The sequence below is a fragment of the Electrona antarctica genome (assembly GCF_951216825.1).
Source record: "Electrona antarctica genome assembly, chromosome: 1".
Lineage (NCBI taxonomy): Eukaryota > Metazoa > Chordata > Actinopteri > Myctophiformes > Myctophidae > Electrona > Electrona antarctica.
Window position 1 is genome coordinate 32,292,338 of NC_136806.1, and position 26,321 is coordinate 32,318,658.

Sequence of the window (26,321 nt, forward strand, 5' to 3'; positions counted from 1 at the left end):
TCGACTCAACTTCGACTTTACTGTCTGACAAGTCGACTTGGAAAAATCTCAAGTCGTTAATGCCCTAGTGTGTGTGTGTGTGTGTGTATAAATATATATATATATATATATATATATATATATATATATATACATACACTTCCCCTTGGAAGGTTATATAATCCCGTTTTATAAGTTTTAAGTCATACAGGGTTTCCATCGGACAGAGTGGGATGGGTGACGCGTTTTGATGATGTCATTGCAAAAACATCCGTCGCACCGGCATGCAAAGGTTTCTGGGAAATTGAGGCCTGATGCATGACAATGGCGGCGGTGCCGTGCAACACGTGCATTCCATCTCCGCTCTGTTGTTGTAATCGCCACTTTGGAATATTCTTTAACACTACCACAAGCGATTACACAGTTTAAAAGTGTATTTTCATGACAAGCAACAATCAAGTTGGCACAGTGGCTCTATAAAGGTTAGTGAAAACTAGGCAGGGAGATCTTGGAACACGATTAAACAGCATTAAAACTGTTAATTACTGGATTAAATTACATTAAAGAAAGACATATTTTTACATTCTGGCACAGGCGGGGGTGGATAATAAAACGGAATCCCACGTTCTTGGCATACATTTGGTTAACCAAAATGAATGAAAGTTTGTAAATGTCAAACCTTGCAGAGAAATGGCACCTGATAATGTATACAGTGAGTATGTTGAACTACTCTTGTCATGGGACACTTATACTTATAGTGCACTTATAGTGCTTTAGAACAAACAAACACTGGAAAAACCAAAAAAACTGGCAAATCGTTTGTAAACCAACGATCTAAAATGAATCCAGTATCTACAGTAAATCTGCTATTTCGCCAGCAGAAATGTCGAGGTTTTGCAGCCAAGGGGGAAATGGAAGAGGGCTGTAAGCCGCAGTGCATGTGCTCGCTGTATCCAGGCCTGGCTTGGCCTGCCCCGAGGGCAGCGGAAACTTGACTCAACGACGTGACTTAAGGATCGCTGCTCCAGGGATTCTCTCTCTCCTGGCTGCTCTTGGCTCACAGCGAGCACACATTTGGTTTAGCTATGAAAACATCCGATGGGAAGAGAAAGAGAGGGGGGGTTGTGGGGGTGGGGGTTGTGGGGGGCGAAACACAATTTAATCTGAACCTTATGCAGACTGGTGTTTTTTCCCCCTTTCCATTTTTTTGTTCCCTCTTATTTGGAGAATGCTTCATATTCGCCAGCAATCTAGAGGGAATTGAGAATAAGAAGGAAGGGGCCCCTGCTACACACAGCCAAGAATGCACATTTGCAAAACATCACACCATCAGGCCCAAGAACTAGGAACGGAGGAAGCCAATCAACACGGCCACAATTTGGTTGGAGGCATAGGAGGGGGGGGGGGGGGGTAGACTACTAGAGCAGTGGTTCTCAAACGTTTTCTTGTCAAGGACCCCCAAATTGACACTTATTAGCCTGCGGAACCCCCATTTGAAAACATATGCGAGGGACCCCCATGAGACAAGCTTTCTACAGCTCTATAGCAGTGATTTTCAACCATTTTAATTTCAACGACCCTCAGTTTGACATGCATTAGGCCTCGGAACCCCATTTAATAGCATTTCTGTTATTTCGGATATCGTAACATCGTGATAATGTTGTCCTTGTTTTAACTATTTTTCTACCAGGTACTTAGCAAATAGGTACGTATATATACATACCACCCTGTATACTCCGTGTATATAGTGGTTGAGCCCAAGAGCAGCTTTTAACATTGATCCGGTTGCTATGCAACGTCTCCGTCACCACCAGCTATGGGACGTTACAACTGCTCTCCATTTACCTCGGTTCAAAGCAGGATTTTCAAACCTCAATAACTCGGAATTTACGAGCGCTGTCCTTGGTGATCATCACCCTTCCAAAGTCCGGATGTCATTTGTGACTTTGATTCGCATCATTCCCAACAAGTAAACGTTTCTGGCGAAAGGTAAACAGTGTGCACTAATGCTAATGATAGCTGATGGTTACAGTGCGTGTGTGCATGGGGCTACAGGGGAGAGGAAACCGATTCTCTTAGTGGATGGCTGGACACAGGCGCTGGCATAGGTTGATTTATATTAATTTGATTACTTTATTTACTTACTTATTGTTACTTATTAATTTACTTATTATATACAATTATATGTGATTATGTCCATATCGTCCAGCCCTAAATTATCATACTTTATATATATAAAAAATAAGTTAAAACATTTAATATTCATTCATGCCACTAGATATAATCTTGCTGAGATTCACCTATTCATTGAGAAATATAAGAAATGTGTACAGGAAGAACGTAATACATAAATCAATCAATTGATGAAGAATGCAATCCTGATGGATGAGTAAGCTAAACGTTCCAAAAGAGGTCTTGAGAAGCAGGATCCCTGACGAGGGCTCCTGCTTGTCAACAACAGCAGTGCATCAGCAGTGCGGCGTGTCAAAAGACTGTCTGCACCCCGACGCAGCATTCCGGATCTCATCATGGAGAGCCAAGAGAGTGCATGTGTGGGCGTGTGTAAGGTGACTAGATCTGTACAGTGTGCACGTGAGGGTGAGTGTGGTGTGCACATGCATAGACATAAAAAAGGTAGACGCTGCCTCTTCCGGCTCTGGGGCACGTGTCAAAATTGACGGCATAATCTTCCCGAGATTCCTTGTGAAGCCGCGTGCGTAACATAAGTCCCGGAAAAGACGCGCCGTGATTGGCCAGTAGTCACTTGAGTGACAGCGAGAGACATGGAGGAGTCGCATGTGTGACGTCACTTGGGCAGCGACGCAGTGTGCCTTAAGCAAATGCCTTCAGCACGTCCACTTGACTTCCTGCCTTCAATGAAGACAGGTCGCTCCAATGAACTGCAGCGGCCAATGAGGCATCTATTTTTTTAATATCTATGTGAAATAGCAAAAACATGTTCTACAAGCTCACGCCACGTTTCGAGCTTGCGGCTCTGCTCCCGTTTTGTGCTTTTGTGTGACGCTATAGTGTGATCACACTGCATGGGCTGTTGGTTATTTGCTACATTTGTCTCAATACGGAGATGAGAGGTTTCCGCCGGACAGCAGCGATACAGTGTTGATTTTGTCAACTAATACCATGACGAAAAATGTTCGTCGACTGCCTTTTTTCACTGACGAAAACTGAATGGAAACTAAATGAAAACTAAGCTATGATGACTAAAACTAAGACTAAATATATTGACAATTTCGTCAACAAATAAAAACTACACTAAAATGTTAGGAAGGGACTAATGGACAAGAGATCCAGTATAAGTCATTTTACACTTGGTTGCATGCTGAAAACGCGTTGCAGAGCGACGCGTTGTGAGCTTGTAGATCGGATATCTGTAAATCTGCTAAGTGTAAAATCAGCCATCAAGGCCTGCCAAAATACATTTTAGTTGACTAAATCAACTGTAGATCTAGTCGACTAAAACTAGACTAACACTAAAACATTCCAGGTGACCAAAAGGTGACTAAAACTAAATGAAAACGATTCAAGAGACTATACGACTAAAACACTAAAATCTAAATTTGCTGTCACAACCGACCCTGCAGCGATGTGTACTTTGAGTCAAGTAGTGGCGTTGAGTGCTTTGTCCAGCGCCGGTGTCGAGGTACGTCCACACTGTCCTCAGATGAATGGTGAAATACTTTTGGCATTACGCCGTTAGAGAAAGGAAAAAAAGACACAACAGGAACGTTTTCATTACTCGCACCGGGCTTCCGGAGTGCTCTCTGCACCTGTATTTACAATAGCCAACATCTGTTCCCCCCCCCCCCAGCTCAAACACTGCAATATGTGCTCTTTAAGTGTGCACAGCCACACACACACACACACACACGCACGCACACGGGCCAAACAGAAAACGTGTAAATGTGCACGCTAACACCCCACCCAAACTAAAAAACATGTGCACGTGCGCTAGTCTAAGACAAACACGCTGATATAGACAGACACCAAACACACACACGCACGCACGCACACGCGCGTGCGCACACAGCTGTCTTTGGGTAAAGGTAAGTGCCAAGGGTTAAAGAGTACGAGGCGAACATTTCCGGATTTTATAAACAGAGGCCCCAAATAAACTTCACATACTGATCCCTGCCATATATTTATGTGACCTGTCCCGAAATTCCTCGAGTGTCTTTAAAAGGACAGGGGAGGACAAGGTCGAGAAAAAAAGTGCTTTATATGGGAACGGCCGACCTTGGCGAGCGCCACGGAGCATTTAGTCACGCCGCAGCTTATCCTACGCCTTCCAAAAAGCGCACGATTTATGTCAAACAATGCGATACTCTGCTCAGTTTCCTGGCATTCCTCCTCAGGCCTGCTGTATACAGCAGGGTCATCTACAGGGTTGTCACCGTTGTCATTCCTCCTCAGGCCTGCTGTATACAGCAGGGTCATCTACAGGGTTGTCACCGTTGTCATTCCTCCTCAGGCCTGCTGTATACAGCAGGGTCATCTACAGGGTTGTCACCGTTGTGACATTCCTCCTCAGGCCTGCTGTATACAGCAGGGTCATCTACAGGGTTGTCACATTTCACTCCACCGATTCATTGTCAGACAAATAATATAGTCGAGACTCGAGAGTGATGATTTAATTGTGTTTTTGGCATTGAGCATTGCGACATATTATGAATTTAAAAAAACTAATCTGTGTGCCTTATAGGCTTTGTAAACAAAAATGCACAGGACATATTGATTGATTGATTGAAAAATGTATTAACAGTTTGCAGAATTACAGTACATTTCAAGCACAAACTCAATACAAAGGCTGTTAACTGTGAGTGGACGACCCAATTAAGCATTACACTTGTTTCCAATAGGGTCCACCATGTTCAAATCATCAAAAACATTTAGAGACGTACAAATAGACACTTCTATATAGACAAAGGACAGAACAGGAATTCATCATAAAGGAGGTAAAAAGGGAAAGGAAACATATACAGTGAGGGAAAAAAAGGGGTGGGCGGTGGGGGGGATTCACGTTCAGCTCTGTTAATTTGTTTGTTTTCCTTGGAGGAGCTGCGTTGGGTCCCCAAGTCGGCTCCGTGGCCGTACCTTGAGTTGGCTGTGTGGCCGTGACCGTCTCTTGTGTTGTCCTTGTGTTGGGTCCCCAAGTCGGCTCCGTGGCCGTACCTTGAGTTGGCTGTGTGGCCGCGACCGTCTCTTGTGTTGTCCTTGCGTCCGTGTTTGAGGGATTCCGATTTTACAGGGGCCAGTTTCGAATTGCAGCCGTCCGTAGGTGCCCTTTGAGAGCGGTTTTGAAGGAGTCAAGGGATTCGCATGTCTTAATGACTGTTGGTAGGGCGTTCCACATTTTGGCATAGGAGCGTACATACTGTATGTCACCTTCTTAAACTAAACAGCCTAAATCATGAGCCTGCTCAGGGACTACAGATTAAAATGCGCTTCTGGCTAACTCTGGCCAATTTACGTGGATTTGAAATAGAACATGTTGGTTAGTGTGGATTGTCCCTGTTAATATTATATTTATTTATTTATTTATTTATTTTTTGCCTAAGGCAACTCCTCATGACACTGGCCACCACGGCAAAGTCCTAATTGAAAATGATCATACTGATCCCGCACCTTTTATTAAGAGGAGTGTGACTTAGGCCAAAATAATAATGTGACTTAGGTCAAAATAATAATGTGACTTAGGCCAGAATAAGAATGCGACTTAGGCCAAAATAATAATGTGACTTAGGCCAAAATAATAATGTGATTTAGGCCAAAATAATAATGTGACTTAGGCCAAAATAAGAATGCGACTTAGGCCAAAATAATAATGTGACTTAGGCCAAAATAAGAATGCGACTTAGGCCAAAATAATAATGTGACTTAGGCCAAAATAATAATGTGACTTAGGCCAAAATAATAATGTGACTTAGGCCAAAATAATAATGTGACTCAGGCCAAAATAATAATGTGACTTAGGCCAAAATAATAATGTGACGTAGGCCAAAATAATAATGTGACTTAGGCCAAAATAAGACTGTGACTTAGGCCAAAATAAGACTGTGACTTAGGCCAAAATAAGAATGTGACTTAGGCCAAAATAAGACTGTGACTTAGGCCAATATAAGAATGTGACTTAGGCCAAAATAAGACTGTGACTTAGGCCAATATAAGAATGTGACTTAGGCCAAAATAAGACTGACTTAGGCCAATATAAGAATGTGACTTAGGCCAAAATAAGAATGTGACTTAGGCCAAAATAAGAATGTGACTTAGGCCAAAATAAGAATGTGACTTAGGCCAAAACTGGCAATTGTTTGGCCTAAGTCAATGGTTGCTGAAAATAGCAGATCGTAGTCGTAGTCGTAGTAGTAGACGGCATCAAGGTCAGTCAAAATACATTTTAGTCAACTAAATCAACTGTAGATATAGTCGACTAAAATCTAAACAATACTAACACTAAAACATCCCAGGTGACTAACCTATAACCCTAACCGCAAGCACGGGAGCAGCGCAAGTTCTAAAAATCAAGTACATCTCAAGTAGTTCTCATACTTTCAAGGTTTTTTCAAAAAAATGTTCCAAATAGCAGATGTACAAGCTCCCATGGCGGCACAAATGGTCCTCGAGTGAGCTCGTAGATCTGCTATTTTTGTAATAGCCAACACTAAAATCAACAAAATACTACAGGTGCTTTCACCTTTTTAATGGGCCAACATTGTTGTGGAGCGCAAGTTGTTTTTTTCTCTACCAGTTTACCATAATGAGCATTAGTGAGGACCAATTATAATGACGACAGGTTGATATGCGACAGGTGTCCTTTAAGCATCTGCCCTAAAGTGCAGTATGGGGGAAAAGATGTTTTTAAAAGTGTTTCAACTGGTCAGCCAAATGCGATATCGGCAAATAAGTGTTGTTCTTGAGGTAATTGTTTATCCACCCAAAATCATGAAGACTAATTTGACCTTTGGCGTACACAAATAAGTCGGTGTGTCCAAAAAACCGTTGTTACTGCACTTTGGCTGTACATAAAGTGCATGACAGTACTTAGTTACTTTCCACCGCAGCTCTAGAGGCTTTTATAACAGGACAGTCAATGTGCGCAATATGTGCGTTTATTATTCCTCATAATCTATATTACGAGGCACTTCCTTTTTTCCAGTGGGCTTCCCCTGTTTAGACTCAAGTCTTGTAAACAGTGTGTCCGGATGTGGCACAAACTGAACAAGCACGCGCAAACATGTGCACTCACTCACTCATGCACATTTTTGCATGTGTATACACACACGTCCGCTTTTGCTCACATGCTCATGCTTGCTCTCTCGCACGCACACACACGCACGCACGCATGCACTCAACACAAACACACACACAACCACACGCACGCCAATTTACGCTGTTTAGGCGGAGGAAATGAGTCATCTGCCAGCGCTGGGATCATTTGCCCGACAGAAGGACAGCATCTGGGAGAAACACATGACACTGCATGACAGATTCCAAGCTTAAACTACAGGAATCCTCCATTTAAAAGCGCTCTCGTAATTGGAGAAATGTAATAGTCCAGCAGCCGACAGGCTTCTTTTGTTTAAAGTGGGACATTTGGCAATAGTCTTTTTTATTGGCCTAACATATTGTCTATATACATACATTCATGAATCCACTTGCTGACCGGCTGTCGGTATTGAGCAATTTGTTTTATAATGGTTTATATGTGATCCTACCTATCAAAATCGACCGGCAGAAGCCAAACGCATACCTCTGCTGTGACCAGGTTGCTAGGCAGGTTGCTATGTCCCTCCAAGCACAAGGCAAAATGTGCGCGCACGCCATTGGAATCCACTAATTATGATTAATTATGATAATTAAAATACTCCTAAATCTGTCTTTTTGTCAAATCCGTCCGGCGTTTAGATGAGAATAGTGATTTTTGATCCCATTGTGGCCGACATATTACCGTTTCTGGCGAAAGATAAACAACATCGCCAGCTGCTAGACTACAATGTGCTTTCGGTTTCGTCTCTGGCTCATATACTGTTGATGTGAAGCATGGTGCCGAGGTACTTAATAACCACTAGAGGGGGCAGCTCTCAAAGTGTTAACATCCTATATGTATGCATGTCAAACTAGGGGGGTTTCATGATTCTGAATACATTCCAAGCATTCGTTTTGCACAAAAAAACACTTCTTGGGCTAAAAACCAAATGTGCCCAAAATGTGCTGACCTCATTACATTTCATCATTAATGTATATAGACAATATTTTAGGACAAAAAAAAAAACTATATACCAAATTTCCCACCCCACAAGCCCAGCTGCCGGACTAATAATAACACACACACACACACACACACACACACACACACACACACACACACACACACACACACACACACACACACACACACACACACACACACACACACACACACACACACACACACACACACACACACACACACACATTATGGGTCTGTAACTCAGAGTGTACAAATGGAACACACACACATTATGGGTCTGTAACTCAGAGTGTACAACACTCTCACTCTCAGAGTTAAATTAAGTTTGATTTTACTTACAATATATATTCGGGTCCCAGATAGAAATGTCATTAAATTGGGGGCCGTAGCCTAATTCAGGTCAAACCGGGGGCCCTAGAGGCATACAAATCTTCTCTAAATGGGGGTCTTTGGCATATATTTCCAAATGGTGGGTCCGCAGGCCAATGAGTATCATTTTGGGGTGCTTGACATGAAAAGGGTTGGGAGCCACTGGTGGAGAAGTAAAAGTACCTCAAAATTGTATTGAAGTGCAATAGTTGAGCACATCTACTTAGTTATTGTACACCACTGCCAAAGAGATGCGGAAACAATGGATTTCCTGTGAAGAAACATCATCAGTCTGCTCTCTCTGCTGTTCCAAGAACACTATTGATCCCAACAGGAAATACACACTGATGATATTATCTTCTTCAAGTTACTCATTCACATCGGGGGCACAGTTAGTAGTGCTGTCGCCTCACGGCTAGATGGTCCTGGGTTCGATTCCCACTGGGGACGCTGTGGGCTTCCTCATGCATAGAAGGAAGCATGAGGTCAGTCCGGTGACCCCCCCCCCCCCCCCCCAGGTTGGCAGTGGTGGAAATGTAGCGCCCAGTATAACATTAGACAATTGACACTGGGTGAAAAAAATGAGTTACCTGTCTTTACTGGGGGATTTAGCAGTGGTACTTACAATATTTGCTTAACCCATTAAAACCTGGAAAGCTTCTGTGTCATTTTAGATTTTTGTGTTGGCCATTAACCCATTTTGGGCGGGAACCCCTTTTGGTGTTAGCATTATGTTATGCTTTAGCTATTGAAAAATAGCAGATCTACAAGCTCATAGCACGCCACCGAGTGGTGCGCTACGAGCTTGTCGGTCTGCTATTTTTGAAAAATCGAAGAACGACTGACATAGAAATATAACTTTTTCAGAAAACTGTCAGGATGTAGAAGACATTTTTAGAATCTGATCTCAGGTCAAAATGGGTAAGTAAAAGTATCAATAATGCAATATATAAATACTCTGTTACAAGTAAAAGTCCGTAATCTAAAATGTACTTGAGTAAAAGTACAAAAGCATTGGCATCCAAATGTACTTAAAGTACCAAAAGTAAAAGTACTGATATGCAGAATGTCCCTTTTCAAGTTGTCAACTAACAATCTTTTGAAAATAGCAGGTCTACAAGCTCACAATGTGTCACACCATGACACATTGTGAGCTTGTAGATCAGCTGTTTTCAAATGACCAAAATGAAGTGGTCAATGTACGTTTCGTAATAATAATCAAAAACAACTAGTAACTAAAGATTTCAAATAATTGTAGTGGAGTAAAAGTACAATATTTGCCTCCGAGATGTAGTGGAGTAAAAGGAAAAGTATTGGACATTGGAAATACTCAAGTAAAGTACAAATACCTCAAAATTGTACTCAAGTACAGTACTTAGTCACTTTCCACTGGGCTTTTTCATTTCAGATCAGTCAAATGCCAGCTTCTCCGGCAATACATAATTTGCCCACTAGAGTTCACTACTGAGAGTAACCAAAATCTCCAAGGAAGGTACATAACTATAACTAAAAAACATCGCATGGATGCACCTGGGACGTTAGCCTGGTTAATAAACCAGACCGAATCAGCTGTTGGCAAAAAAAAGTTGCCTACCAGCGGATTACGGTCTGGCGAGGCTCAGTAGCACGCCTCTTTCCTACAGCAGAAAACAGGTCGGACCAATCGGGACACGGTATCCAAGTGGAGCCAGCCCAGACTGATATACCGCGACAGTGTTGTGTGATATTAGTCTGGCTTATTAGCCAGGCTACTGGGACGTATCCTCGGTGATGTATCCTGAAGTCAACGGGGTTTCGGGTCTTCCAACATCATACCCCTCACTCAGGCGACCCAGCTGGGGTGATCAAGTCCCGACTTACGTCCCAGTAGCTACCCTCAATCAGTCCCACTAGGGCAAAACCAGGGCCACACAATCCGTTGGAACTACTCCAGAACTACTCTGTCAGGGCTGGGAGGTACACTTCTGGCGTATGGAGGGACTAGGCTCTGTGGGTTGTCTCCTGTCCGGGCCCCTCCTACGTCTCACCAGGTCCACTCCTGCTCTCACCAGGCCCAGGACCTGTGCATTGCACCAGAGTCCCAGCACCAGACAGTTCATTCAGGAGTGGTGGGCGCTAACCCATACTGCTCACCCGGTTGCCGTCTACATTCCGGCTGTCACCCGTCTCTCCGGTGGTCACCAGACTATACCTGGTTGTCACATAGTCTATTTCTATGAGTCGCTATAAATAGAAGAACTATAACTAAAAAACATTGCATGGATGCACCTGGGACGTATCCTCAGTGATGTATCCTGACGTACAAAGTACACTCAAGAGCTTCCGGGGGGCCCGGGGGGGCCCTGGAACAACCATATTGGTCCGTGGCATAATACAGATTATTTTGGGGGTCCATAACCACGGATATGATTAAAGCAAAATACTGTATTTTCTTCTTTTGTTTTCCTTCAGAAAACGGTTCTAGAAAAGAGTATTTGCCGAATTGGCCCGAGGTCTAAGTAACTCCGCCATCAACACGTTAACTAAACCTCTGCACAAGTCTGTCTGGAACAAACACAAAACCCCCCTACTGTACAGTACAATAAAGTACAGTACACAGACACACCGTCACACATGGCAGCTTGGTTTGGTCATCCGGGCGCTTTGGCTAGAATAGCCTTGGACAGCTGCGCTTTTTAGTCTGTGTAAGCAAGAGTCTACTGTCCAGGATGTGTGTGTGTGTGTGCGTGCGCGCGCGTGTGTGCGTGCGTGCGTGCGTGCGTGCGTGCGTGCGTGCGTGCGTGCGTGTGTGTGCATTCATGGCTTGCACGTTATGTGTGTGCTGGCGGGAGATCCAGACAGCTGTGTGAAGGTCTGGCATCACATGTGCGTGACCCCAGCATGGCCCAGCCACCAACCACCTCCATCTTTATTTTTAAAGGAAGGAGTGTGTCACAGATTACTTCCCTCCCCCCCCCACCCCCCAAACGGGTCATTGTTACCTGAGCAGGACAAGGAAACAACTGGGGTTCCTACTTGAGAATGAGATGGCATTTATTTTGTTCCTTTTATTTTAATGAGGAAAAAACAGATTTTTTACATCGTGGGCACATTGTGTGTTTCGTACATCCGTGTACCGCCAAAAACACAAACAACTGGGAACACGCACGCGCACGCATGCACGCACGCACGCACACAGTGTGGCACGGGGACCACCACAGGTCCTTCAGGAGGTTCCAGGTGGTCCACACAGACTCCCAGTGTTGGGCAGTAACAAGTTACTAGTTACATATTACTTTTTCCAGTAACGAGTAGTATAACAAATTACTCTGCAGAAATAGTAATATAATAACTATTTACTCCGCCAAAACACGCTTTGTTACTCCTTACTTTCACTTACAAATGAGCGTCATTTGTTTTTGTTCATTCGTTCAGTTATGCACTCATAGTAGATGGCTGTTGCATGGCATGCAAAATAGAACAGATCTACAAGCTATCAACGGGTAAAAACAGAGTTTTGTTAGCCTGCACAGCCTGCGCACAGTTATGACGTAGTGTATGTGTCTACCGTCTATGCGACCGGCACATCTATGAATCACACTCGCAGACAGTCGCTTCACTTCCGTTGTAAACGTTGTGTGTGCAAAAAAACACTTTGTCGACCCTATAAACGTGTTGAAGCATGGCTTAAAGACGCACGAGAAACACAGAGAGAGAGTGTGTGTGTGTGTGTGTGTGTGTGTGTGTGTGTGTGTGTGTGTGTGTGTGTGTCACTGCTCAACAGTGCCATCCAGTGCTAATTGGCGTGGTACTGGTCCGTGCTGATCCGTGCTCATACACACAGACAGACATAGGAGTGGCTGGCACCACGCACAAAAAGGAAAAGAAGTTTAGGAATAAGCAGTAAACCGAAAATAGGGCCCATACAGTACAGTATAGGGACGGTATTGGCGGTGGTCAATGTACTTAATATATGTATGTTTATATTAAAATAGGGCCCATATAGTACAGTATAGGGATGGTATTGGCGGTGGTCAATGTACTTAATATATGTATGTTTATATTAAAATAGGGCCCATATAGTACAGTATAGGGATGGTATTGGCGGTGGTCAATGTACTTAATATATGTATGTTTATATTAAAATAGGGCCCATACAGTACAGTATAGGGATGGTATTGGCGGTGGTCAATGTACTTAATATATGTATGTTTATATTATACTGATGATAGGTTCCCGGTTTACCACTGAGCCTCGATTACCATCTCTATGCATTTGACGTATTACCTCGTGTTGACCTTGCTCACTGCAAATCGCTATCCGGAGCGTCTGCTAAATGCCTAAAATTGTAAATTGGGAATTGGAACCATACCTCCTTACCTCCTCCCGATCACCCCCGGAGTGGTTTATTTAAACTCTGACACAGACGGACCGTCGGGAGTTAAAACAACACGGCCGGAGTTCTGCCGCGTATGAAAACGCAGGCGCCGGTATATTTGAGGCCGCTTCACGACGGCCCTACGTGGAAAGGAAAACTGTAACACGCTCTGACGCCTTGCGATGTTATTCCAACCATCTCCTTGTCGAGCATCCTACTGTACGTACGGTACGGTGCGCGCTGTGTGAACCCCGCGGTTCCATTTCAGCATTTATTTGGGCAGGATTTTCTAACCGCACACTGTGAAAATAACACGGCGCACATACTGTTGGCATAAGAGAGCTGAAACAGGGGAGGACTAACATAAAGAAAGAGACAGAGAGAGAGAGAGAGAGAATCTAATCTACTAGACGGGTCATTTTTCCCTTCGGCGTACTTGTGTGGACAGACGGGTGTGTTTGTCTGTGAGCTTTGGGATTTGCAGATGTTGCGGTTTGAGGGACATGGTAATGCAAGTTAAAAGTTAGTTATAGTAGTTCATTAGAACGCATCTGTGTCACCTTAGCTTTAATCCGTGAAATAGGGTCAATATAAGTAAAATAATATAGCCTTTCTCTGAGTATCTTTTTATATTTTTTTCAAAAAAAGAATACCAACACCCTCAACCTCCCACCCCTCACTGGTGCAAAATCGGGTAGGAAAAACGGGGGACGCCATTGAAACTTGTTTTTTTTAATCGTCGGTGTCCGCTGCTTCCCCCAGGGGAAAGAGACTGAGAGAGAGAGGGAAGAGAGGTTTCTCTGAAAACATTGGCAGTCACGTCTGGCCCTTCTCTGCGGACAGTAAATCACGTTCTTCGGGCAGAGTGCTTCCGCAGCGCGGTAGACCCTCCCCCCCCCCCCGATCTGCCGCTCAGCTCAGCTGGTAATGCAATACGCCACGTACCTCTCGGACCCCGGGACCACCCAGGAGGCACGCGGCGGAGGTCACACAGACGTGCACACATGGTTGCAGGCAAACACACATATCCACACGTTAACAGAAAAACTATTGTGCATGTGACACACACACACACACACACACACACACACACACACACACACACACACACACACACACACACACACACACACACACACACACACACACACACACACACACACACACACACACACACACACACACACACACACACACACACAGGATGTGCTTACTATTGTGGTGGATTGGGTTGTAATGTCAGGGGAGAGGAATTTCACAACAAGTGGTGGTTTTGGTGGTTGTTTCCATCAATGGGATTAAAATGCCAGTGAAAATCCTCCACTTCCTCTCAGGAACCGAACGCATGTCAATGAAAAGGTGCCCCGCTGTGGCTAAAAGCTTCACAAAAGGCCGATATCTTACGAGCGGATCACAATAACGTTGCAAATAAAAATAAAGGGTAGTTTGCGGGTAGAGCGAAATGCTGAGAAAACCCCAGTTAGAAAGTTGTGGTCTGCACCAACTATGACTCATACGATTGTTTGGAGGAGTTGTGGGATCCACATTATTGGTTTTATTGCTTACTGCCTATAACCCTATATTATTGCCTACTGCAGGGTAACCGATTACCCTGGCCCATCTCCCCAGGTTCACTACGCATTTTCCTCACAACAACAGACGTAAAACATGTCATTGTTTTAACCATATTGTTGCGTTTTTTTTTACTAAATCCATGTCCTGCTTTGATCATACTACATCACAACAAAGCATCAAAAAGTAGCAGATAAACAAGCTCGAAACGGTTCGTTTTTGAGTTCGTCAATCTTCGTCAGACTCCATCCTGATTGGCTAAGATTGGCTTCCAAAGTTCGCAGGAGTGCTTAGTTTCAAACAAAATGCTGCAAATCATTAACACATCGTGTGATTTCCGTGAAATTGTGCACGCACATTCCCACTAGGCCGAGGAAGAAATGCCACATGAACATTTTCAAGCCTCATGGTGGCGCTATAACTGGCCGAAAGGTGTTTTTACCTCTAACTGCACGGATCTGTGGATAACTTTGTATGCCAACTCCCTAGAGGCCAAGGAAAAACCTTTGCCTGGAATTTATCACATCTGCTCTTTATAGCGCCACCAGGAGGCCGACATATGTAAAACACATTTTCTAATATTACTCCTTCAGATTTTATCCACATTTCCCGCAAATCTGTACACATGCTCTCCATAGTCATGTGATCAAGACGGGTTTGTTTGATTTCTCATAATCCACCCTCATTGGCTACGATTGGCTTCTAAACTTTTCAGGAGTAGCCCGCTTTGTACCCGTTTTGTACAAATCGCCATGCATGCATATTCCCACTAGGCTTTGGAAGAAATGCCACTTGACAGTTTTCAAATCAGCCTCATGGTGGCGCTACAACAGGCCAAGCCGCGTCGTTTATATTGCTCCTAAACATTTTGCCAAACATCACACACACACTCCTATCCTCCTGGTGGAGACCTGTGCCCAGAAGGGCACTTTTTCTAGTTTATCTGTGGAACCGAGTCAAACTGGAATTTCTGTCAGTCCTTTGCCCTACATGTAAAGTGTCTTGAGAACTTTGACCCGTGTGTGCTACTCGCCTGCCTCCTTGCAGACGCCGGCGAGGTCGGCTCCCACGTAGCCGTGGGCGGAGTCGGCCAGCGTGGCCAGCTGCTCCGGCGAGGCGCTGCATGGTACCGAGAGCAGCAGCTTCTGGAGGATGTCCGCCCGCTCCGACGCACTGGGGACCCCCACCTGGAACACGAACACACACACACACACACACACACACCATCAACAACATCGTCTAATGCACTGGTTCACAAAGCCCGCAAGACCCCCAATTGGCTCTAGCAGTGATTCTCAACCCATTTAATTTCATGGACCCCCAGTTTGACATGCATTAGTCTACGGGGCCCCATTTAATGGCATCATTTCCACAATTTATATCATAAAATCAATGTTATTTTAACTCTTGAGAGTGTACAAATGGTTCCATTCGTACACTCTCAGAGTTACAGACCCATAAGGGTCCTTTGGTTCAACTATCATAATAGAACTCCCTCAATAGGGGTCCCCGGACCCCACTTTGGGAACCACTGCTCTAATGCAGAACCACTTGACTAGAGGAGTACAGAAACACACATGATGATGTAATGCACACATGCGGACATCTGCCTTTGGTTTCAATGTGGTAAAATTAAAAATAGTCAGGATTTAATACATGGCGAAACACCACAGGACAATGTTCCAAGCAGAAGTACATTATTGCAGTAAACATTTATTGCACATTTCCACAGAGAGAGTGAGAGAGATGCTGACTTTCATACTGACATTCACGTCAGGCCTGTGGCCAAGGCGTTGCAGAATAGTTTGTCTAAACCAGCAGTTTTATCCCCTTCAGGACGAGAACGAGATCTACAAGCTCGTAGCCTGGCACTCGGTGCTGCGCTACGACCTTGTAGATCTGCTATTTTTAAAAAATTGTGAAAATGTGCATCAAATCTTTGAATATAATTATATTCTTTCAGAGAGTTAACTCAAATCTTTGCTTGTGAGGGGCTCCCTGAAACAACATATTTTCAGATGGGGGTCCACGGCCAAATACAGATAATTCAGGGGGTCCTTGACATGAAAAAGGTTGACATAGAAACATTTTGTTTAAGAATCGGCCTCAGGTCTTAATGGGTTAAAGCCGGCATGCCAATGCATTTGAATGCAAACCCGTATTCACTGAAAGAATTGCAATTGTGGGTCGGCTATTTTTGAAAATGTTAGAATAAATAATGAATAATAAAAAATAATAATTTAGGGTTTCCATAGTAAATATGACCTAGGGTCGCAATAAACAACTGATGTTCATGGCAGACTATTTGGGAAAAACTGGACTAAACAATCCTGACACCAACTGGGATGTGGAATTGCCCTGACCCTGAATGATTTCCGCGTTCCTGTGGGTCTGGAACTTCCGGGGACCTACGGGTACCCCTCACACAGAATTGAACCACTCACTTCACACGGGTGTGAACAGTGGTTCTTACAAAAATAAGAAAATAAAAAGCAGATATACATACATGTGCCATGTGCTACTTTGGGAAGAAAGTGTACAAAACGTTTTCAGATTGTGGTCCATTTTGAGAACCACTGATTTTGAAGGCATTTGTAGAGGCCTCAGCTCTCAATAGGTTAACACTGCGTTGTATTTGACGTGACATGGCCCAGGCCTACCTCCAGCTCCTTGTCGAAGCGCCCAGGCCGGCGGAGGGCAGGGTCCAGAGCGTGGGGTCGGTTTGTAGCCCCCAGCACCAACACTTGTCCCGCGTGCCCTTCCTGGAATAAAGACAAGTACAGTCAGAATCACTGAGGTCCAACTAGTTATTTTAACTTTAACCACTTTAGACCCGAGACTAGATTCTAAAAATGTCTTGTAAATCATGACAGTTTTCTGAAAAACCTATGTTTCTCTGCCAGTGGTGATCAAACCCTTTCATGTCAAGGACCCCCAGAATTAAATGTAAGTGGCCACCGACCCCCATCTGAAAATATGTTGTTCCAGGGACCCCCCAGAAGAAAAAATAGCAGATCTACAAGCTTGTAGATGAGCTTGTAGATCTGCTATTTTTCAACAGATAAAGAATAACATAATGCTTAAACATTCCCATCCTGAATGGGTTAACCACTTTAACTTGAACCCTAGCATCCCTATTCTGGTCATGTCATGGATAAAGCTTTTTGTGACGATGGGTGGACACTCAAATTGCAGATCTTTGTACACAAGCTCACAACACGTCGTAGTTAAGACGGGTTGGCAGCCTCCTTTCCTCCCTCCTTAGTCACTATCAGAAGAGTCGGACACGGTGAAGGAGGCATGTGAGTGGGAATGGGATTTGATCTCAGGCCAACTGGGAGGTAAAATGGTATACAGTGCATTTATATTTAGCGCGTATACTATCCACCTGACGGAGACGAAAATAGGTATCGTTTCAGATTGAAGTAGTATATATATATGGATGAGAACGAACGACACTTTTCTGAGAACAACATCAACTAAGAGACGAATTCAAAACGAAACCTTAAATTGTCTTGCAGATAATATTCGACCCAGATTATTATGGAGCTATAGTATACGCCTCAGTATCTTGTCTCTCTCATGGTGGTCTGCCTTCAGGGGGAGAGAAATGCTGGCTTATTTTCCACCCGTCTCCAATACCATGGGGATGCGAGAGAGGTGCACATTTCCAGTTCAAGCAGGAATTCCGAGGACACAGGAAGTGTGTCCCCCCCACTCCTCCCCCCTCCCTCCACATTCTGCAGTGGCCAATCAGCACTGCTGACCTCAGCTGAAACAGGCCCAGGGGAGACTGAAACAGTTAAACTGTTTAATTTAAATCGTAAATGTATTTTCTTTTAATCGATATAAACTATTTTTTATATTTTTGAGGGGCGGTATTACAAGCACTCCTATGCCCAGCTTTGTGTGTTTGTGTGTACCCCATAGCCATGATTTGATTGGCTGAGCACCCCATAGTGATGATTTGATTGGCCGAGCTAAGTACGTATTGAGGACAAAAGACGGAAAATAGTGATTGCATGTGGTTCAGACGAATTGATGAAAATCACACCTGTGTGAAGTGAGGGGCGATCTTATCGTACACCAGCATAGATCATCTCATTCCGGCCAATCACAATTCAATGTTTGTGTTACGCAATGTTTGTGTTTACACGAACACTCAAAATTGTCCATTCGTTGTCAATGGGATTCAATGTTTGTGTTAGGACAAAGTTTGTGTTAGCATATAGGAGCCCCTAAAAAATCACACATGTGTGAAGTGAGGGGCGCTCTTATCATTATACATCATCATACATCTCATGCACAACTGCATTTCTGTGATTGGTTAGCCGATTTGCTCGTCTACATATGGCGTAAAGTTTCCCTTCATTGTCAATGGCATTTAATTTGTGTTGCCACAAAGTTACGTCATATTTGGCAGACATTTGACCTAATTTCTCCTTGCATTGTCAATGGTAAATATTGGGGCTAGCGCCCCTCAAAAAAAACAAAAGAAAAGGGGCTAGCGCCCCTCAAAAAAAACTAAAGAAAAAAAACAATCACGTTGAAATTAATGGATGGTTGCAGGCCCTAGAGTAGAGTGAAAGACGCGTACAGACTGCATGTCGTCCTCCTCATCCTCTGCCTTTGGCTTTCCATTCTATGTTTTGATTAAAGAGATGGAGATGTGCTCTGCTGATAAAGTGATGCCGAATTGGCAGGTCACGGTAACCCGCCGTGATCTGCTTCCCAGGCTTCTTTAAGGAAAGGGAGGGGGGGGGGGGGGGGGGGGGGGGGGGTGTTGCAGGGCAATCTGGGCTGACCCCAGCTCTCTTTTTCTCATCATCAGGCTGAGTGGTGTACTGTACAGAACAGACAGACAGACGACACCCCAGAGACAGACAAGACGAGGCTGGGAGCGTCTGAAGGCCGTCCAACGTGCGGCGAGATGGTTTCTGCATGACTCTATCTGCCTTTCCAATGAGGAAATATATATTCTAAAAGGAGGGAAACAAAACTGCTGCGTGGGGGGGGGGGGCGTATTCCACATTCAATGAAAAAACCACATGCATATGTGGATCAGATAGTCAATAAAGGTTCAGCCAAAGGTAGCTCCGGATCCCTCGAGATGCTCGAAGGCTCGTGTCAGAAAATGAGGCCGCGCTTTGGATGTGAATATACGCTACGGAGCTATGAGCGAGCAGGGAGAACATCTGATCTGACTTCCAACCGCAGAAGAGCGAGCCAATATAGAGACTTCTCACGTCGGCCATTTTGATGGATGACAACAGGAACCACTTAACACTTATGATGCTGCCAGAGTTTGTCAAAATAAAGGAGCTAAGAGTGCCAAGCAGATGAGGCAGATTTTACTCTGAAAAGCCCCGCCTTCCATTTCCCCGCAAAAGCGGGAGGTATAATGGTCCATCACTACCTCGCGCTGTCTGCTGTCAAGTCTCATCTCTCATTAGAAGCGTTTATATTCCAAACGAGACGCTTGGATAAGTCAGAAATGAGGACAGAACATCGCCGTTCTGATCAAAACCATGGACAGAGAAAATAGGACAGCTTTGCCCGTAAACAAGGAAGTGAACGGCTGCGCGCGGCGCATGCGCAAAACGTCCAGGAGCGCTGAACAAGGCGTTGCCTAGCAACGGGGAGCTGTCAAAAAATGGATTACAGCGATCCCGTTTTATATCATTGAAAAGGACAAAAAGCACCCCACGGTTTTAAAAAAATATATTTTTTGCTTTTACTCACGTTAGACTACATACGGATCCGACATGCACGCGCGCTTAGTACTCCTTTTTCTGTTCAAAAAAGACAAAATCCCGGTGTTTGGGAGGTCATAATTCCATTCCTAACATCGCACGGACCAAAACAACTCCATCACGGGTCCACCGCAGCCCTAGAGTGAAGGCACACTGTAGTGTGGTGGAGGGCTACACTTCCTGGTTGCCCACAAGGACTGTCTAAAGAGGACGAGACGCGAAGACCGTACGGGCGACGCCATGTTGCTCACATGGTGCTCCATGGAAGGAAAGAAACATGCGCAGTTGAGACCAGGAAGTTAGACATGACAAATCATAGATATGGCACAAATGGCCCAGCAGATGGCGTGATGCCAATGAAAGGAGAGATTCTTGTACATATGTCACGTCCGACCAACATTACTGTCTGTGTGATGATCCATGCTGGGACTTACCATTTGCAAACGTTAATCTAAAAGGTAAAATGCAATGACGTGACATGATATGTACAAGCATCTCTCCTGTCAGTGGCATCACGCCATCTGCTGGGCCATTTGTGCCATATCTATGATTTGTCATGTCCAACTTCCTGGTCTCAACTGCGCATGTTTCTTTCCTTCCATGGAGCACCATGTGAGCAACATGGCGTCGCCCGTACGGTCTTCGCGTCTCGTCCTCTTTAGACAGTCCTTGGTTGCCCATGATCTCTTCTTCTACTTTGGTATTTTGCGCATTTGACTCGCACTGGCCTCACGATCCCGCCTAGTAACGGGAGGGAATGTGTTAACTCCACGCTGACTGGCGTTGAGAAACGCCTATATCAGTGGTTTTCAACACTTTTCATAACAAGGCCAATTATTTATTCGGCATTTGAGCCACGGAACCACCACTTGATGAAATTTAGAATCGCACAATTCCATGCTGTGTTGAACTTGAGATATAACAGGCAAACGTTGCTCAAAATAAATATATTCTACATTCCCTCTCTGAAATGCGTAGACTTCTTGTAAATTAAGTAATGCAGTTGTTTAACAATATGGAATAATAAGAGTGTAAAATGAAACCAAATGGACCCGGGTTTCATTTTACGCTCTCAAGAGTTAAAGATCTATAAGAGTCAATTTGGTTACCAACTCTCCTTCATTTAGCTGGGGACCACCTGGAGGCTGGAACCCCCTCAAGGACCACTGGTTGAAAACCACTGGCCTATATGAAGAAGAAGAAAACATGACGGCAGCATCATCAGTGCTACTTACCGCGCCCATCCCGTCCATTAGAGTGAGGAGGGAGGCCACCACCCGTTTCTCCACCTCATTCTGTGCTCCCTCTCGTTTGGGACACAGGGCATCCAGCTCGTCAATGAAGATGATGGCAGGACGCCTATCAAAGGTCAACAAGTTCATCCAATTAGTTGATTAAATTGATATATTGAATGATACAATAAAATAATAGATTTAGTGGGGGGGCATTATAGACGGAAATCGTCCTAAATACAGAATACTATAGCTGATCTACAAGCTCACACTGTGTCGCATAGCGATGCGTTCTGAGATTGTACATCATCTTAAATGTACAGTCCAACACAAGCACATGTTCGGATGTGTACTAGCCTTGGCATAGGCCCATATTTTTTTTTCCCTGTTTAAAATATACATTGTGTATGTGCTCTGTGCACAATTTCTTGCGCCCGGTAACTGTGTACCATTGTTGGAGATTTGTTGTATACTTTTTATAGGTTTCCTGAGGTATGTCATGGATGTATTATTTGGCTGTTGTGTAATTTGACATGTACGATGTAGCATTGAAGTGTAATTTTGTTTCTGCCTCTTGGCCAGTTCCCACTTGCAAAAGAGACTCAGTCTCAATTTGTTTTTACCGTTTAAATAAAGGTTAAATACAAAAAAGAAATAAAAAAAACATTGACAATGAATCTTTGCTAAGTTTAAAGTAGGGCTTATCAGATAAATTGTTTTAGTAGATTATAAGAACATCCATTCAAATGTCAGGGGCAGAGCTTGCATTATATTGGGCTAGTATGAAGTGAAGGCAGCAGTGGGATTATAGTGCACCATATACCAACAATAAAACACAGAAAACTAGCAACATTAATGACAAAGATTACCTTTGAGATGCATCACTGAATATCTGTCTCAGCCTTGCTTCAGTTTCACCGTAGAATCTAAAAAGATATGTAGAACATCCAGATTCCATTCACTTACCAAAAAAAAAAGAAAAAACATCTTGAATAATGTTGCATTTAACGCAAATCTTCTCTTCTGGGGGTACTCGGCCAAAACATATAAATTTGGGGGAAATGGGTCTTATGGGTCTGTAACTCCAAGAGTGTAAAATGGGTTATCTAACTTATCTCTGGAACCCATGTTTAGTGTTTAGTGTACAGGTGGAACCAAATGAACCCATTACGGGTTAATTTGGTTCAATCTGTACACTCACAGAGTTACAGACCCGTAAGGGTTCATTTGGACCCCTGGTGGTCCCTGGACCACATGCTGAGAAACAGTGTCCTTTTTTTTTTGCGGCTTACGCCTTTTATTGGTTTTTGAAGGGACAGACAGTAGGCTGACAGGAAACGGGAGAGAGATGGGGGAAGACATGCAGTAAAGGCCGTGTCGGGCTCGGGAGTCGAACCCGCGGCACACTGCGACTGGATTACCAGTCGGGTGCCCAGACGGTTACGCCACCGCCTGGGCCGAGAAACAGTGTCCTGAATCATCCATCTCTGAATATGGCCATACTTGCTCATGATCTCCGGGCCGTTGATTACAGTCATGTGCGCGCCGACCTCATTGGCTATGGCTCGTCCAATCATAGTCTTCCCTGTGCCAGGCGGACCATACAGAAGCACTCCTCTGGGGGGAGCGATGCCTGCAATGGAACACAGCGTTAACATTTTCTCAAAGTGGGGTCCGGGGACCCCCAGAAAAATGAGGAACAGTTTAACTACTTTAACCCTATGTTTATATTCAGATATTAAACAAAACGGCAGCCCATACGCTCTGAGCTTGTAGATCGGCTATTTGTGAGGGGCGCTAGCCCCTCCTATAAACAGCTATAGTGTTTAATGTTTGTGTTGTCTGAACAAACATTAAAGATCCCAGTGACAATGAATGGTGAGTTTACATCATTGTCTGAGCAAATCAGCTGGGTATGTCGGTGGGAACCCTTGGCCAATAAGGGACCACCATTCTTGATGATGTGGGTGTGATTTTATTTGTATTGTTTTACATTTTGAACATCTGACAAAACTCTGTCTAATCACTAATCAGCACAACTGATGATATTTCTAATGTGATTATTCCGTTCTCAAATCTTCTATTAACGGCTAGGTGCTGTCATGCTCATTTCCTCTGTGTACCACCAGTGGTCCTAGTACCAGTGGTTGGGAACCTTTGCTTTACACCAGGGGAACACAGAGTACATAGAATACCATAGGTGGAGAACAGCTTTACACCAGGGGAACACAGAGTACATATAATACCATAGGTGGAGAACAGCTCGGGGTGCTTGAGGGGAAGTTCAATCGTCTCTCGGATCGCGGCCAGCTGGCTGCCGAGGCCGCCGATCATGCTGTACGTGACCTTTGACCTGGTGTAGGGATGTGAATTATCGATTAATGCATTAATAGTTGATTGATACGTTTTGATAAGGTTAACGATCGATTAACCGGTTAGTTGATAAGCAGCGTTTTTGTAAAAAAAAACATACAAATCTACATTTTGCTGATATACAGAAATAATACAAAAGGCATATTATATTCCTTAATCAAATATATTTGACCATTGACGATACAGGGCCAGGCAATGGCATATTTGCATGTGCGTTCCTCGGCCACGCGCGCAGACAGCATTACATTCACGGAAAACCACCCAATGATAATAATTTTCGATTAATTACTATTAGTTATTAACTGTTAACGACTAACGATTAACTATTAACATCCCTGACCTGGTGTCTTTTTCAGCGTCCCCTGTCCCCTCCTGCCTGTCTCCTCCTCGTCTGTCCTTGAAGCTCACTTTAGTGGCGCTGGAGACTTGGTAGAACGTGTCACCACTTGAAGTTCCACCAGGGGGTGCTGTGGGAGCTTGTTTCTCTGCCTGCTCCGGGCTCAACAACGAGGAGGAGCTCTCCTGGCCGACGACAGAGCTCTCATCCTTGGACTCTGAGGAGGGGGTGTCCTCCTCGTCCTGAGAGTTTAAAGTTGGCCATTAATCGTCATGCAAATTATTGCGATTAACGAATCGTGTTGTTGATTGTGTTGAACACGGTTTGCTTTGTTTGCTCTTTCTTGCACTCTATATCCTATCCCTTTGTTTGCTGTGCTTGCTGTGTTTGCTGTTTGGTGTTATGTTATCTATGCTGCTGCATTGTCTGGAAGGATGGACATTTTACTCTTTAGTACATAAGTCTTATTTACCTGTACACAATATGTAACAATAAAGAACCTTGAACAAAATTAATACAAAATATATTGCATTCGTTTGCATTACAAGCTTCACAATGAAAAATTGTACAGAGCAGCTAAGACAAATAACTTCATAAGAAATAACTAACAAATAGTAATTTTAATACTTTAATACTAAAATATATAATAGTGGAAATAGCTGATCTGTTCGACTATTTCTGCTATATTTGGAAAATGTTTGAAAATGCATGAACATGTCTCAACGTGGAACCAACTGTGACGACTATGCAAAATAGCTATGCTGCTGCATTGTCTGTAAGGAAGCCAAAACTAAAATAAGTTTTACTCTTATGTACCTGTACACAAGATGTAACAATAAAGTACAACCTTGAACTGCAATTAGGGCGAGTAAGAATTATGACAGGCCTATATATACTGTACCTGAGAGTGGCTGGGAGGAGTCAGAGGAGGAGAAGAAGGGGACGGGAGGAGGTGGCACGTCGTTCGGACAGGGGTGCTGCTGGCACTAGGACCACCGGGACCGACAGGGGTGCTGCTGGCACTAGGACCACCGGGACCGACAGGGGTGCTGCTGGCACTGGGACCACCGTCGGGACCGACAGAGGTGCTGCTGGCACTAGGACCACCGGGACCGACAGGGGTGCTGCTGGCACTGGGACCACCGTCGGGACCGACAGGGGTGCTGCTGGCACTGGGACCACCGTCGGGACCGACAGGGGTGCTGCTGGCACTGGGACCACCACCGGGACCGACAGAGGTGCTGCTGGCACTGGGACCACCGTCGGGACCGACAGGGGTGCTGCTGGCACTGGGACCACCGTCGGGACCGACAGGGGTGCTGCTGGCACTGGGACCACCGCCGGGACCGTGCTCCCCTTGCGGCGCCCCGCTGCCGTCACAGTGGTCGTCCACGGTGAGCAGACTGAGCTGCAGGGACAGGGACACGTCGGCCGACATGCTGGAGTCTAGCAGCATGGAGCTGGACACGGAGGCCTCGTCTGTGTCAGGACCTCCTGCCTGGAGACAACAAGACAAGACCACATCAGCCCCGTCCTAGCTTCCCTTCAGTCAAATTGGAATACTCTGCCACTAGTTGTGAAAGCTGCATTCTCTATGGACATTTTTAAATCTTGTTTAATCTCGTTTGTTTTCCCTGGCCTTTAATTTCGTGATAAATGTTTCTACCGTTTTTCCTTGTGTATTTTTTCTACTGTATATGTTTTGTTTTATACTGTCCGGCACTTTGGTCAACCTTGGTTGTTTTTAAATGTGCTCTATAAATAAAATTGACTTGACTTGAAATTGACTTGGAGGTCAGCACCAGTCACCTAGTGTGTAGGGGTCAGTGGTGGAAGAACTACCTCCTTATGCCCAGCTTTGTCTGTTTGTGTGCATTTTAGCGATGATTTTGATTGGCTGATCACCCCATAGCGGTGATTTGATTGGCTGAGCAAAGTGCATATTGAGGATAAAAACTGAGGACAGAAAATTGAAGACACCAATTGTGATTGGCCGGAGTGTGATGATGTATGATGAGCACCCCTCACTTCACACGAGTGTGATTTTTTTTCACTTATTTCAAGTTCTCAAATGTATAAAAATCGTTTTGAAAATAGCAGA

General features: G+C 44.4%; 1 protein-coding gene across 1 annotated transcript in view; it reads right to left on the reverse strand.

The window, feature by feature from the left end:
• Window positions 1-26,321, reverse strand: part of LOC306920045 (ATPase family gene 2 protein homolog A-like) — a gene marked incomplete at its 3' end in the record, with an annotated part of 37,176 nt that overhangs the window by 6,494 nt on the left and 4,361 nt on the right. The window contains exons 6-13 of the mRNA XM_079496652.1: window positions 25,122-25,718; window positions 24,224-24,462; window positions 23,757-23,863; window positions 23,014-23,143; window positions 22,380-22,436; window positions 21,514-21,637; window positions 17,186-17,287; window positions 15,559-15,712 (exon numbers count right to left, since the gene is read on the reverse strand). Of these exons, the coding sequence (XP_079352778.1) occupies window positions 15,559-15,712; window positions 17,186-17,287; window positions 21,514-21,637; window positions 22,380-22,436; window positions 23,014-23,143; window positions 23,757-23,863; window positions 24,224-24,462; window positions 25,122-25,718 (1,510 nt within the window). The remainder of the gene's footprint in view (window positions 1-15,558; window positions 15,713-17,185; window positions 17,288-21,513; window positions 21,638-22,379; window positions 22,437-23,013; window positions 23,144-23,756; window positions 23,864-24,223; window positions 24,463-25,121; window positions 25,719-26,321) is intronic.